This window comes from Tenrec ecaudatus, chromosome 4 (assembly GCF_050624435.1).
Source record: "Tenrec ecaudatus isolate mTenEca1 chromosome 4, mTenEca1.hap1, whole genome shotgun sequence".
Taxonomy (NCBI): domain Eukaryota; kingdom Metazoa; phylum Chordata; class Mammalia; order Afrosoricida; family Tenrecidae; genus Tenrec; species Tenrec ecaudatus.
In genome coordinates, this window is record NC_134533.1 from 113600770 (window position 1) to 113616516 (window position 15747).

At 51.0% G+C, this 15747-nt stretch overlaps 1 protein-coding gene across 2 annotated transcripts in view; it reads right to left on the minus strand.

Annotated features, from left to right (window-relative positions):
* Positions 1-562: 562 nt before the first annotated feature.
* Positions 563-15747, minus strand: part of CADM1 (cell adhesion molecule 1) — a 394998-nt gene continuing 379813 nt past the window's right edge. For both annotated transcript variants that reach the window (XM_075546628.1, XM_075546629.1), the window contains 2 exons: positions 5703-5834; positions 563-3761 (listed from right to left, as the gene is read on the minus strand). In XM_075546628.1, the coding sequence (XP_075402743.1) occupies positions 3643-3761; positions 5703-5834 (251 nt within the window). In that variant the 3' untranslated portion in view covers positions 563-3642. The remainder of the gene's footprint in view (positions 3762-5702; positions 5835-15747) is intronic.

Here is a 15747-nt window from a genome sequence, read left to right on the forward strand (position 1 = left end):
ACGAAGTATAAACACATTGTTCTCTTCCGCCTGCAAAGGCAAGAGGGGGACACAGCAGACTGGATCCTGCCATCCACCCGGGTGTCAGCGTCTCCGCAGCCTAAACAGTGAGCAAAAGCAGCCCCCTGCCGCCTGCCCAGCCGTCCTCCGTGGAAAACGCTGTCGTGTTGTGAAGAGAGACCGAACTTTAAATGGAGAAGGCAGAATGGATTGAGACACAAAATCCCAAAGTAAGAGACAGGAAACACAAGGGAGTTGGTGAGTGGGTGGGGAGTGAAAGAGGGGGAGCGGAGGGCAGGAGATCGATCCCGGAGACGGGCGTTGCGGCATCGCGCACACCTGCAGATTGCTGGGGAGGAGCCCGGCCCCAGCCCAGCACATGGCCCACCTGGCTGCTGAAAGGGGAGGAGAGAAGGTGGGCAGGAAGGAAGACCAGAGGAGAGAAGGCATCCATTGGCTGGCATCTACAGCCAGCAGTCTTAGGGAGGAAGCTGAGACCTCCGGCCCGCCCTCTTCTCTCGCGCTGACGTGTCCACAAGAAGTCCAGAATGAGAGTAAAGGATCACTTTGTAACATTAATTTTTTTATTAAGAAGACAGATATTTTATAGTACTTCTTTTTTTTCTTTTTTTTTGTAAAAATGGTATACATGAACCAATACAAAATGCGAATGGGAACACATGGGTATGAAGTTTCTCACACTGTAACATTGTGTACGCCTTAGAAACAGAACTGGCCTATAGGGAGAGAAATCGGAAGGCGACGACATCGGTGTGACTAAAGAACAAGCTTATTTGGCATCAATTATACATCCTTCATTATTGTATCGGCCTCTAAACACACACACGAAAACCAAGTTTGCTCTTTCTGCACTCTAAGAAAAGCGACCCACCTGTACAAAGGAATACTCAACAATACGGTTCCAACAGTGCACTGGATACTTAGGAAAAAAAAAATACATAAACCAATATACAACTAAAATCCATTAATTTCCGGTCTTTGTTTTATCATTATAATTATTATTATTATCATTATTATTATTTCCAATGTGTGGGGCCTACACTTTGCAATCTACCTGAGACGGAAAACACCAATCAAAGCACATGGACCTGAGACATGTCAACATTTGAAGCCATAGAGTTACATCAGGAACACTGCACTACTGTACACTTTTAAAAACAGAAAGCGTGGGAAGCGTCCAAGATGAGATGCCAATTTGGTGAGCGATGGTAGGTTTTGTTGCTTAGTGTTTTCTCTCTCCTAAAAATAACAACTTGGCAAAGAGAAAAAAAAAAACAAAACCCGAAAAGAACAAAGACAAGAAAAGCCATTCAACGACATGCTAAATGGGTCTCACCCATCGGTGTGGTCAGACTATGGTGCTACGGGCTCGAAATAGAGCTGCACATTATAAAAGTCCATTGAAAAAGGGGTGTGGGTGTGGCTTTTTGTCTTGGGTAAGTGCCTAGGGGCAGGAGAGGGGCCAACAGAAACACTGCTCGAGAATGGATTTTGTTTCACATACTGGTCCGTTCCCAAAAGGCCCCCATTTGATATTGCCATGGTTCTACCAAAGATTAAAATTAAAGACAAGGAAAGTAAACACGCTTTCAAATAACAAAGAGTTGACACTTTCCCCCCCCTTAAATAAATCAGCATAAGTTTTCCACAGAATGTAACAATAGTAAAAATGCACCTTGCAAAATCCAAAATTACTCACTGAAAATGTTATATAATATATATTTATATATATATAGAGATCTATCTTTTTTTATTTTTTATTTTGATGCCTTCTTTCCATAGGGACTGTTAGCTGGAGTCTGGAGCCTTACCACCCATGTGGTAAGAGTTTCAGTTTTCTGTCTGTTTGATTTTTCGTTTGTGTTTGGTCCTTCAGGACTGCTTCTCGATTTCCTAGACGGTCCAATGAAAATCCCCACGTTTTGATAAAAAAGGTACCTGGCAACCGGGCTCCTCTACCTTTCCCCCAGGCTCCCCCTCTAAGATACGTTCAAGGTAACTTATTTTTAGTAGCTAAGCGCTATGGGTGCCATCATGTGAGGATCGGTAATTTTTTGGCAGATGGTTCTTAAGGCTGAGGAAAGAGGCCAAGGCTAGTGTATGAAAGGTAAAAAGATAAAAACACTCACATCCGAGTTTTGATTAAGAAACTGAAAATCAATCCCTACATGCTGTTTTCCCCACCTCAAGCTCCAAGCTCCCGAGAACCGAGGTGGACGACAGACCAGTGTGAGAACAATACTGGCCCTTCTTCTGTACCTCCTGCCTTTCTCAAACCAAATCTGAAGGAATGAAAGTTTCACAGAGATTCAAGTTGGAAATCCCAGCATGACAAATATCTGTAATATACAGTACATGCCACATCCTACTGTCTTCGTAACTAAGGAACAACGAAACGAAACAAAAACAGAACCCCCGGGCCGGTCCCTCTCCGTCACTCGCACACCACGCGGACTTGCTTTCCCTACAAATCAGTGAGAAGTAAGGCCGATTGGGAAAGGCGGATGGAATCATCGAGAACAGAAATAACCAGAGCAGAACTATCTCTTCCCCACCCCTCCTCCCCCTTCCCGTGGCAACTCAAATTTGTCCACGTCTAGAAAAGAAACAGGCCGCACCTGCCGGGTCTGTTCAGGGCATTGAAAAAGGAGGAGCCCTTTACGCCCCAAGCCTTTCTGGGTAGTGTGGGGTATCTCTACTGAGCCGTCTACAGACACGGAATTAAAGACAGATTCAACCTCACTGTGACACACCTGACTTGCAGATAACCCTGTACAGTAATGTAGTTCCACAGCAAACAGAACATTTTCTGAATCACAGTCTAATTTTCTAGTCTTCACTGCTCTAAGTATTGGAAACATGGGCAGCAGCAAAGAGTTGTCATTGTTTGTTCACCCAAATCTTTACAACAACAGAGAAGAAAGCGGCATGGATACACTAAATTCTGAACTATGAAATCTAAACTGTGCTGGTTCTCCTTTTCCCAAACTGAATTTTGAACAGAGAGCAGTTACTGGAAGAATCAACAACAGAACGTCAAAATGGAACAACGGGGGGAAAAAAAAAGGAAAAGAAAGTGGGGTCAGGGGAGAAGGTTCTAAGGAATTCCAGCAGGTAAATTCCAATATGGGAGATTTTAGAAACAATTCCAAAAACAAACCCAAACCCCAAAAAAACCCCACTTTTTTTTGTTGTTTTCTTTTTTAGAAAAATAAATGTGCACAAAGGGAAAGAAAAAGGAATGCAACGAACAACAAAAAACAAGGCACAGAATTTTCTGCAATCTATCTAAAAAAAAAACCAAACAAACAACCCAAGAAACAAAAACTCAAGTATCCAAGTTTGACTTGGTAAGAAAAAATGTAGCTAAAAAACAAACAAACAAAAAGCCCCCAAACCAACCAACCAACCAACAAAAAAGAGGTGTCAAACAGCAGAGTGTACTTTTCAGAGAACATTGTTTTTCTTCTTGTAACACAGCAAATCCCGAGTCTTCCCAGTCTCGCACCTCTCCACCCATTCATAAAAAAACACACGAGTTTCTCGCCAGTTCCAACAGCACTGTCTCTTTATCACCTAAATAGGGCCGGCTGGACACCTCATGGGAACAAAAAGGCTGATCTAGATGAAGTACTCTTTCTTTTCTTCCGAGTTGTTCTGTCCTCCTTCTGCATTGATTATAGCTGTGTCTGCGTCTGCTGCGTCATCGGCTCCTTTGGCTTCATGAGTGAAGTATGTACCTGAAAGATGAAGGGTACAGCACCGTGACTCTGACGGCCGCTGGGCACAGTGGTACAGAGAGGGCAACTCGCTTTATGGCCATCAGCAGCCGAAGTGGTGTGCAGGCAGCAGAGGGGAAAAAAACAATTGGAAGAAGAGAGGGAGGGTAGGGGAGACAAATGGGGATCCGGGGGTTCCAAAGGCACCACTCCAACGGCACCGCTGCGATGTAATTCGGCAGATGAGGCCTTGGAGCAGGGATGATGGCCGGAGGAGGTCGGCGGAAGAAGACATGAGTGGGCGTTCAAGAGGCAGGAGGCTGGAGAGCTGCTGACTAACCATGCACACCCAGCACCCAGGGCCAGCTAGGAGCACGCACGGGGCGAAGGACCAAAAGCAAGGAAGAGCAATTAGCCAATAAGGGAATGGGGGACCCCGTGATGTTTCTACCGCCACCTCCCAGTGGCCTGCTTGACCCAGAGGCTCCTGTCCTTGTGGTGAGGAAGGCCTTGACTGGGCACAGGCCCGGCCACTTTCCTACAACCTTCCCTCCCTTTCAGGGTGGACTTCCAGACTGAGGCTGGGGTGTCCAGATTGCTGAGAAGGCGGTGAGGCGAGGGGTGTCTGCCTCAATGGATGGGTAAAGGTTCCCTCTGGCAATGTCGTGCTGGCCTGGACCCAGATTCAAGGATTTGCTGACGGGCATAGGCACGTACGTGGTCATGAGGAGAAACAGCGCTGCAGTGCTGGCTACCTCTCGTCTCCGGGCCCCCGCAGTGTAACCCGATGGACCCCCTCTCTTCCCAGCACTGACTGTGCGCTTAAGAGAGTCTTAAGTGAAAAGTCTGAACCAGAAGGCTGATCGATTTGCTATCTTTTCAGGTTTTCAAAGTGACAGGGCTGAGGAGGCCGGCCGGCAGGAGCTTGGCTCCTCAATCCCTCTTTCCCCGGGAGCCCTGCACACGACCTCCCTGCAGATCCCCTGTAGCTGCTGCCCTGGCTTCCGCCCTGACCTCTGGCCTCACCTTTCTGGCTCTTTCAAGTGTCACCCAGGAAGGATGGGTGTCTCAGTCCAAATGGACTGCCACCTGAGCAGGGGCAGAGGGAAAAATGCTGATAGCTCCCGGACTGGGCCTCCTGGAGCCAGCTGCCGAGAAGCCTGGGCCTCCTGTGCGCTCAAGAAAGCTCCCTCCAGCCCAAGGGCTGACACCGACCGGGATCCCAGTGCCTACAAGGAGTACTATGCAGAGGTGCCCCAAGCCCAGCGCTTGAGGAAAATCGTGGAGGAAGACAAGGGCGGACAAAGGAGAGGAAGAATAAATTACCAAAAGGGGGAGAGGATGGGAGCAGCATGGGGCAGAGAGGAGGAGGGCAGGGAGATGATTGCCCACCCAGACGGCACGGCTGGTAAGAGTGATGATTAATGGCAATTTAAATCAATTGCACTGATCATTTTAAAAATACATATTTATGTGGCTTTTAAGCCCCAAGATTTTCTTTAACCTGGGCACATCAAACTAAGGAGGCACTCCGGATGCTGGGGCCAGGTGCCATGGTATCTGGGGCTGGGGGCCTAGGGCCCCCCCCTCTTTCCTCTTTCCCACTATGATTTTTTTTTGAGGTTTCTCACGCCAACATACGCATCAGTCCCTATTGGATCATTGTTCGACCCTGTCCCCAATTTCGGACTATAGAATAAGAAATCTACAAAGCTGTACATTTAAAGAAAATCCAAATCAAGGAATGCTACTCATCAACTCTTGGTGCTCATCAGCAGCTGCTAAGGGGGTGGGGTGGGGGATGGGGAGTGTGGAGAGAGAGTGTCCCCCCACCCCCTTCCTCTCTCTCAACTACAGTAATCAAACCAGCTGGGCAGCCACATTACCCCAACAGCCCCTTCAAGGACACTGTGCCACGCCCTCCAGGGCAGGGGCTGTGGCGACACGGAGCACCAGGCTTACCTTTATGTCTGGCAAAATAGCGGCCCAGGATGATGAGTAAGCACAGCATGGCAAACACCACCACCGCCACGACGCCGCCAATCACCGCGTGGTCCACTGCCCGGATGGAGCCTTCCTCGCCTGCGCGGGAGTCTGTTGGAATCAGAAGAGGACTCGGGATGTAGTGCTTCATTGCAAGACACCAGAAGGTCTGGTGACAGTGCCTCTGGGGTAGGGAGTGGGGGGAGGGCGGTCAGAGGGTCGCCTACTTTGTTAATGGAGGAGTTGGAGAGAATAATCGGGATGGATCAAGTTGCACGGAGGGAGGGAAAAGACCGACCTGTCCACTGTGGAATTGGTCTGCTCTCCCCACAAGACAACTTCATTCCCAGGGGCCCGTGGAACAAGCTCCGGGATGCGGGGTGGGGGGGGGAGGGGGAGGGAAGGGGAGAAACTGCCTATCTTGTCTTGACCTTGCCCAAGCACGGGCTCTGTCAGACCCCAATGAAGGAGGTAGACCTCGCAACCGAAGGGCTCTCCCGAAAGCACCTGGCTATAGGTGTCCTGAGCCTTAATCCCTTCCATGCATCGGAATCCCTCAGGGGCCCATCCTCCCTGCCCTATCAGGTCACTCTTAGTCAGCATCGACTTGATGGCAGTGGGTTGGGTTTTGGATACACAGAGAATTTGAAGAGGTCCCAAAGTCACAGCTGTCCAGAGATAAAACAAGGGTTATGACAGGAAAGGCAAGTGACAGTCGCTACATTTAGGATGCGTGAGGGCATGGGCCTCCATCCAAAACCTCAGAAGCTTATTTCAGAAAGGACAGCCAGGACGGACGGTGTCTTGCCACAGGCGGCTTTCATTTTATTTATCTAACACCTCCCGGGGCAATTAATTTTCTCTCATAAGCATCACTCCCTCTGGATGTCTTCTTCCGCCTGCGGGATGACATGTCTGGCTCGGGAACAACTCCGGAATGAACCCCGGATGAGCTATGGCGATGTAGAATGGATGTATGGCAGTGTAAACAATTTTAATTTAGGGATGTGGCTGCATCACCCCCTTGCTGAAATCCTAATGGCACCCCGAGATTTATCATGTCGTAAAACACAATTATTCTCCCGTTGATTAATACATTAACATTTTGGAGTGGAAGCTAAACCATTGTCTTTTTTTTTATTGAGTCAAGCACGACACCTCCATTAAAATGATTTACTAGCTGTACCTTACAATTTAAGCACGGCAGCAACAGAAACGGTAAAAATCTTTTAACTTTACATGATTTGTGAAGTCATATGTGAAGGATTTACCATTTAAATCTTTCAGTACAAGAAGCACATGGTCTATAAATCTGTCCCCCTTGCAGTGGCTGGACGCCTAAGAGAAATGCTTTCCACCAGGAAGACGGAGAGTGCAGATTCAAGTCAATTTTTAAGAAAGATTTATCTCTGTCTCCCTCCGAAGAACAGAGCAAATCTCTGAAGCCTCCACCTCTAATAATATTTGAAGTTTATCGATCAAGTGTACAGATCCGTGACAGCTAAAGGTAATGGTGCTCTTTTGAGCCGAAGCCTGATACAACGCTTTCAGCGGGAGCGCCTGATTTACACTTTTCTATCGATATTTCCAATTCGGCTCTGAGATTAAGCACTGAAGGATGTGGGGAAAGACCTCGTGACTGAAGGTTCCATGCAAAGTGCTTTAATTAAAAGGCTAAATTTTTTTTTAAAAAAAAAGAGGGATGGAGGGAGGGAAAATATTTAGTATTTCATTCAGTCATCTTTGATAGGGCTACCAAACCCCAACTCAAACCCAATCTAAACAGAAACGCCACATCCGCAGCCGGCTGGCCGCCCAGGACAACAGGATGATGGGAGTTTAATTGGAGGATGGAGATGGGCCGGAGGCAGCGCGCACGGCAGCCAATTAGCCTGCTGCATGATGAGCCAGCCCCTCCAGCAACATGTGTAATGAGCTCCACGTGAGACGTGGTGGCGAAGAAGCGCCCTCCTCGGCCCAAAGGGCTGCCGATGCTACAGCCTTCGCGGTCAACAAGGCGCAACTCGGCCAGGGACATGGTTTCAAGACAACAGCGCTTGCTGACGGGGAGCCTCCCTGTGCACAGGTGCTGCTGCAGAACCGGAGGTTCTTGTAGGTTCTGTCCCCAAAGGCAAGGGCACGGATCCCAACCTGCTCTCGGGGCGCAGACCAAATAAGGGGTCTTGTGAAAGGGAAGAGCTCTCCAGGTGCCTTGAGCCCCAGGCCTACTGCCCATTATGCTGTCTCTCAAGGAGCCTCCTGCTAGAGCCCAGTGAGGAACGGGTCAGGGGCAAGGCGGGATACAGGGCAGACAAGGCCTGTCCCAGGAAGACAGCGCAGAGAGAAGCTTCCTGTTGCCAGACTCTGCCCCTTCATGCCGGGGTGCAGGAGCAGTTAGAAGCCCCTCAAGAGCACGCCCGCGCAAGGGAAAAGTTCTGTGCGCCAAACAAACAAAAACACCCACCAACAGCAACACAGGCCCCACGGTCCTCACTGGGTGTGCATGTGTGGGATCCAGCTCTTGGGTCAAAACGAGTCACCTGGCCTTTGCTTCCCTCGAGTGACGAGTGAAATAGGTGCAGATCCACCCCCACCCCCCCTGCCCTGCTGCATTCGGGCTAAATGAAATGTCTGGGTTTTCGTTACCTCCCCTGTCCTCAAGGGCACACAGGCTTCAGAGATACTTATTTATAAGGGCAATCTCTCCAGCTATCTTCCAATACTCAATTTGATCAGGTTTACTACCACCAGTTCATCACCGAGACGGTTCCCCAGCCTTCAATGGCTGCGGACGGGCACAGGGAACAGAGCCAGTTATGAGCTCCTGGCTGCCTCGCCCCAGCCCACTCCCACCTCCTGGCTTTACTGCGGGGCGTTGTCAGAGCTAGGCCAGACACATGGCCTTTTACGCTCTGGTCCCACGGGTGGACTAGCCCTAGGGTCGGGGGCATGGGTGAAAGTGGGTGACTCCACAGGGCAAGACTGGCTAACAGCCCGCAACATCGCCGCACGGCCCTGCGCTGAGGGAGGGCAGAAACCAGAAACAGACGACAGAGGAGCGTGGCTTCAACAAGGTGCATTGGCCACTTGGCTGATTCCACGCATCCGGCAGGATCTGACTCATTTCTTGAGGAACTAACCGTCCTACCTGAAAAACGTGAGAGGGTGAGAGGCAGCTGGTGCTCTCAAGGCCCGACCCTCCCCTCCTTCCCCACCCCCTTTTTGACACCTTAATTAATACTGGATTCAGACTGAGAGGGAAACCAGAGCTGAATTCCACAGTGGTTGCAGCTCCGACTTGAAGGATAACATGTGTACAATGCACTTCTAAACATGCGCTGTCTTCAGGCCAATGGGTGGCTCTTGGGTGCAGAAGGTCAAGTTTGCTTGGTCCCTGAGAAGACGCTTGTGCCTTCCGCTAACCTTTGTCCGGTCCTGCTCCAGTGAGCGCCATGCTTCTGCTGGCCGGGTAGGTTCTCAGAGCACAAAGGTTCTCCCAGTCAAGAACGAGGCAAGTTGGGTACCCCAGTGCAACTGGAGTTCGGAGCCTCAGCAAGTGATCTCACATGTGAACGACCGCAGGGAACCCGCCGGCTGGTCACCTGAGGAGTCTGGTGTTTAGGTGCAAGGTGCAGGTGCCGGGAGGCACACATCACAACTCAGGACCATGCTACCAAGCATCCTGTGGGCACTTCAGCTCTGTCTGTGGCTCTGAGGGGGGAACCGAAGTTTCTTTAAGGGCAGATGCATCGTGGGCTGTTTGGTATTTGGGAGTTGGCTTTCCTTTTCGCAAAAAGCTGGTGCCATTTGGCTCCAGGTGAGAGTTTACAGGCTGCTCGCAGAATGTTCAGTTGCCTACTACTGCCTGGCAACAGCTTCAAGCAGCCTCGGCTCCAAAGAATGTCTTAGAAATGTCAAGGGCAAAGTTCCCCAGTCACTGTTCCTCCTGGCCATAAGCATGCGGAATTCTCAAGGCAGTAGTCCCCCAGGGCCTGAGAGAAAGGCTATGGCTGGTGGAGGCCGGGTCCGCTTCTGCCTCCCTCTAGGACACCCCTCTACGCATGCTCCCGCCCCGTCCTTAAAGCAGGCTGTGCAATAGGACCTGGTTTCTATGGCAGCTTTACCTGCTGGCCTGGGGTGTGCAACACACACTGCCACGAGGAGGGCCTCACCATGGCTCTGTGATCAGCCCAGAGGGCTCTGCTGCCAAAGGCAGGGATCCACCGATATCCAGGGAATGGCCCATGCATCCCACATGAGCAAGCGCCTAGCAAATCGGGGCTTTGGCAGAGGACGTCGCTGAATGGAAACCCCACTGTACTTGCTGCCTGCCCATTTTGAAACTTGGGGCGGCAGAGAGTCTGGGGTCAGGCTTTCCCCGCATCTGGGAGGCAGTCGCCGTGAGAGGGGTAGCACCAGGTACGGCCTGTGCGCCCAGGTGCCTTTTCTGGAACAGCTGCAAAAAGCCCCCAGCTCAGCCTTGACAGCACGTGGCGCCAAACCTGGGCAGATACAGCCTCTAAACGCGCGTGTTTACACTTTCCATACGTTACAGGCTCCCTTAGGTCTCAACTGAATAATTAATATGGCAAACGTGGGGGTGGGGAGTTCCAGGGCAACGTTGCTGTGGCCTCCGCTCTGGCTCACAGCAATCTCGTGTACAACAAAACGAAGCACTGCCCGGCCTGCACCATTGCCACACCTACTGCTGCTTCAGTCTATCGATACAGCCACTGGGTCGAGCCATCCTGTTGGGGGCTTCCTCGTTTTTGCTGCCCCTCTACTTTAGCAAGCATGATGCCCTTCTCCAGGGACTGCTCCCTCCGGACAGATTTGTTTGTCATTCTGGCCGTCTGTGGGATTTCCGATAATCTTTGCAACATCATCATTCAGGTTTATCGGTTCTCCGGCTGGTCTTCCTTGTCCGCTGGATGGACAGCGGGCTTGCAAACACCACGGCTTGGGTCAGGCACACCGTAGCCTTCCCGTAGTGGCAACCTTGCTTTTTAAACCTTGCAAGCGTTCGTTCTTTGGCAGCAGACTTGTCCGATGAATACGTCGTTTGATTGCTCATCTGATGCTTCTGCGAACCTCGACGGTGGATCTTAGTACAATGGAAGCCTGGACAACTTCAGTCTTTTCTCCGTGTACCATGCTGCTGTTTACTTATTCGTCCAGGCATGAAAAGTTCATGATGAGAGGCGATACATACTGGTCTTCATCAGTAAATGCTCCCTTGTTCCCTCTGCTTTCAGCAAGCCAAGTTGGGTCCTCTGCCTATCACGGACCGCCCGCGAGTCTCCCTCTAACCTGGATACCACGCTCTGCGTCGGACAGCCCAGCTTCTCAGATCATCTGCTCAGTGTACAGATGAAAGGTGGTGAAGGGATACAAACCAGGGGCACAACTTTCCTGATTTTAAAGCATGCACGATCCCCTGGCTCTGTTCGAATGCCGCCCTGTGTCTGCTTATCGGGAAAGTCACACGCTCAATTGTCTCCCGGAGACAAAGTTGGACTTGTTGAACTTTTGCAACCTTTTGGCCACACGGTTTAGTGTGAGCCTCTTTCCTGGACTGAGCTCTTAGGACAGGTGTTTATAATGGAGAAGCTGCCATCAGCTTCCTAGGGCCATAGGGATGAGGCTGTCTGGGAGCAGGCTTGATGACTAGGACGTCAGTTGCTACTTCTTGCACTGAAGACATGAAGTCAGCCAGGGGATTTTCAAAATCACAGGCAAAAAGGGAAAACCTGAACTCAAAAAAAAAAAAATCAGGAAAACTGGCACCATCTGACAAATGTAGCTAGGCATTCTCATCACCCATTGTGGCTCCCATCCATGGCGACAAAAGTAAGTGCGCATTTTAAACAGCACAACTTTATTACTGAAGGGGAACCGACTGAATGGCACGCGCTGACAAAATGCCACATTATTTGCTAATCCTAATATGTTATTCTTCTTTAAGATTTGCTTTTCTCAGCACCAATTCAATTATAGATGCTACAAATCCTTCTGACATTTAATTCCCTCTTGTCAGAGAGTAGTAAATGTATACAGTACATGCACGGCGTTCCCATTAAGATGTTAATATATATTGGAGCACACTGGCCTCTATACAACATCACCTTTCTTTTCTCTCTTGGGGCGGGGGGTGGGGGGCAGAAATGGAGGGCAAGAAAATCGGACCCCCTCCCCGCCCCCCCCCCCCCCCGGTAGCTGGCTCTGCCCTTCAGCTACATTTCATTCTAGCAACGTCACTGTGGCTACACTAACGATTCAAAGGGCTATGTTAAGCTACTTCAAAGGAAAACAGTGGTGCTCATCATCGCCGGGGCACCCAGAGCTCGATAAGCGGTCGGGCAAATTAGAAGTACTGTGCACAGATTCTGGTCTCCGTCTGTCGGGCCTCCGGTCTCCTCCAGACTGCACCTGCCCGCAGCCCTCCAAACGGACTCAGAGGAAAGCAAGGCGAGTTCAGGCTCTCATCTCCTGCCCCGCCCAGTGGAAAGGGCTAGAAGCTGGCCTCAACACCTCTGTGCGCCTTCAGGAACGTCCATCAGTCCCTGAGTCCAGCATAGACATAAGCAGGGCTGCTCAGAAGGATCAATGCACGGTGGAATTTGAAAGGGCCTCTCTGGCTCAGGACTCAGTACACCAGAGGTGCTCCAGAGACGTTTGCCAAATTGAAATTCACACAGTGAAAGGCTGGTGGCACTGTGGGTTAGGCATTGGAGCCTTTAATCTAAAGGCTGGTGGCTCAAACCCACCAGGCGCTTGTATGGGGAACAGATGAGGTAGTCTGCTTCCTTAAAGCTCTCCAGCCTCGGAAGCCCTAGTAGGGCGAGATGAGCTGTAACCAACACACTGGCAGGTGTTGGCTTTTAGTCTTGTCACTGGTCCAGCCTTTTGGGGGCGTGGGGTTGTACTGCACCCTCGACCCTGTTCACAGGCGGTAGGATGACCAATGGACGTGAGCTGAGTGGAAGTCATCAAGCCCTTCCGTTGACCTAGAATCCACACACAGTAGGATTAAAGGCCCTAAGGCCTTTCCTGTGGCCCTGCTGTGGCTCATGGGAGTGATGCCGCTGAAGGGCAGCCTCGTCCAAGTTATCATTCAGGTGTATAATTTGCATCACTTTATAAACAGGACCTGAGAACAGGTACTTTCGTTCTGTTTTAACGTAGAATTTGTCCCGTTCTGCCCCACTTCTCAAGTTACTAGATTTCCTTGATTAACCCAACAGGGGAAATGGCTTTGGGGCAACAGGAAGCAAAGCCTGCCGGCATATTTCCCATCGAGGGCACGTTTCTGAATCACACTAATCATGTGATAACCAGAACGGAAGGGGAGGCTGAGGACGACACCAGAGTTTTCCTTGGAGGACAGGGTTAAAGAGTATTTCCAAACAAACATTTCCCACTAGAACCTCTCTCTGGAGAAAGATGCTTCAGTGGACCTCAGGCATTTGGGGGCGGGGGCGGGTGAGGAGGATGGATTAATGAACATGGTGAAGTCACCCCAAAGCAGTGTCCAACCTGCAGACCTGGCCTCGTCACTTTGCTGGACTGTTGTCTACCTCCCTTTTTGGTTTGGAGAAGTTACTCTTTGATGGTCTCCTTCCTCCCCTGGGGGTGTGTGTGGGGGGGGTGCTCACATGTTGGATTATGTGAAGGATTAGCAGCACAAGGCCACATTGCCGGGACTCACCAAGCAGCTGGTGGTAGGCCCCCGCCAGTGCGGTCTGTTACCACATAGACACCAAGGTTTTCAACGAGGCTAAATCTACAAGTGTTAACCCTTGGCAGGCCATCCCTTTCCTGGGGCTCTGAGGACCATCTCAGAGGGAAACTGATCCCGTAATCTAGGACAGTCAAGGGGGGTGGGAGGGATAAAGCCATTGGGGGTTAGGTCTTTTCCTGGAAAGTCAAACTCACTGGCATCGAGTCGATACCAACCCACCTTGGCCTTGTAGGGCGGGGTCGAACTGCCCCTGTGGATTTCAGAGGCTGTGACCTGTTATGGGGGCTGAAAGCCTCATCTTTCTCCCTCAGGGCAGCGGGTGGTTTGGAACTGCGGATGTTGCAGTTAACAGTCCAATGGCTGCCCACTGTGCCACCAGGGCTTCTGAAGGGCTTGGTTTAACGCTGGAGAAAGCCCTTCCATGTCCCCAGCACGTGGCTCTACGTCTGACTGACTCCACAGAGAGGGTTTCCGTTGCTACCTGGCCAGAAAGCAGCCCGAGATGATGGGTTTGAAAAGGGACAAGAGGAAAAGGGGTTTCCAAGGAAGAAGCTCCTGGAACAAGGAGATTCATGATCTCACTGGTGACAGATGACTACGCTAAACCCAAGCTCCCTGTTTCCTTTACCACCAGGGAGACCCGTGCCCTCTCATTCCGATTCCTGCCTCTTCGGTCACTTCATCTCATGAGCCCATGGCCTCGCTTGTAACTTCCGTCACACCCACACGATGGGGTTCTCTCGACAGCCCCATGGCTGGCCCTTTCTTGTCACTTGGGTCTTTCTCTCTGAGTGGCCCCTCCCCGAGCTTTTCTAAGGAAACTTTCTGGCCTCCTGCCAGTCCCTGTCACTCACCTTCCCCTTGGCTAGTTTTCCTTTTTCACCATAGTTATCACTGTGTGAAATGATCTCGTGTTTGCTCTTGTCATGCTAGTGGGGTGGTGGGTGGGTGTCCTGACGCCTGGGATCCACAGCTGGCTCTGTTCCTGCTGCAGCCCAAGAGTCTAAGCCCTGAGTGGCGCGCGGAGAGCAGCAGCAGTGCAGAAACCTTTGTTGGGTGATTACAGATCAAACCCAAAGCCAAACTCACGGTCAATTCCAACTCAGAGCGACCCGTAGGATAGGGTGGATCTGCCCCCATGGGTTTCCTGGACTAGCTATGGGAGTAGACAGCCTTGTCTTCGGCCAGCTGAGATAATTCACATGCACGTATAAGCTTTCTCACCTTCAAAGCCCTCCGCAAACACAAGCTAAACAATACTCTCCTTTAGATGTCGAGCCCAACATGTGAGCTACTTTTTCCCTCTTACAAAAAAAGTCATGATTGTTATCCTTCTACCATGGAAATGAAACTGGTTTACCAGCTCTAGGCCACACGATCTGGGAAGGCCAGACGGTAAAGTGCAGTGTATTGCACACACATCAAGCCAGTCTAGCCAGGGGTGTCGGGCTCTCAGCCCGGAACTAGCAACGCGGATCCCAAAGCTGCTACGACCTACGTAGTCGGTGTTTGGAGCTCATGCTTCTTCTGGGAGACTGGTTGGTTTCCCCAAATCCCTTCTCAACAGGCCGTTTTCAGAGTCTGCCCGCCACCGAGGGCTTCTGCCAATGGTGCAGGGGCTGCTTTAGTCTAGAGCATGTTCTGGTTTGCAGCCCGAGTGGTAAAAGCATGTCTGAAATGGGTCGTTGGTGGACGGGAGGGGCTGACTGTGCTGGGGAGGCTCCTCCTGGGCGGGGCTGGTGGTGGTCATTGTGTATTTACCACCGCGATGCACACCACAGGTCCCAAGGGCAAGTAGGGCGGTGGCTAGGGAAATTAAGTAACAGCAAGTTTTGAAACAAGAGGGGAGGCTAGACAGGCTTGACTCGATCAGATTGCACATGGGTGGCAAGAAGCACCGGCAGCTGAGTCACCGAGAAAACAATTCAAAACTCTCGAGGATTCCTCATCAATAAAGTGAACGCCCCCAAGGTCAACGAGAGGGTTCAGAGGAGAACTGGGTCAGCTTCCCAGGTGAAATCACTGAACTACACACGCAGGGTCCCCCAGGCAGATTAAAGCGGGGGATCAGCTGGGTGGCTCCCATGGCCGGGTGAGGACGGGGTGCCACCTGTCGCCCAGGGAGCACTGGAGAATGGGGGCAGAGGAGGGAGGAGGTGGGTGGAGAACAAATCACCCTCACCGTGAGGGGGCTGCGGTAGAAAGCATTTATCCCTACTGTGGGGTGGGGTGTGGCGCCTGCCCAGATGCGGCAGGGTCTGGGCGGAGATATTATTCATTACC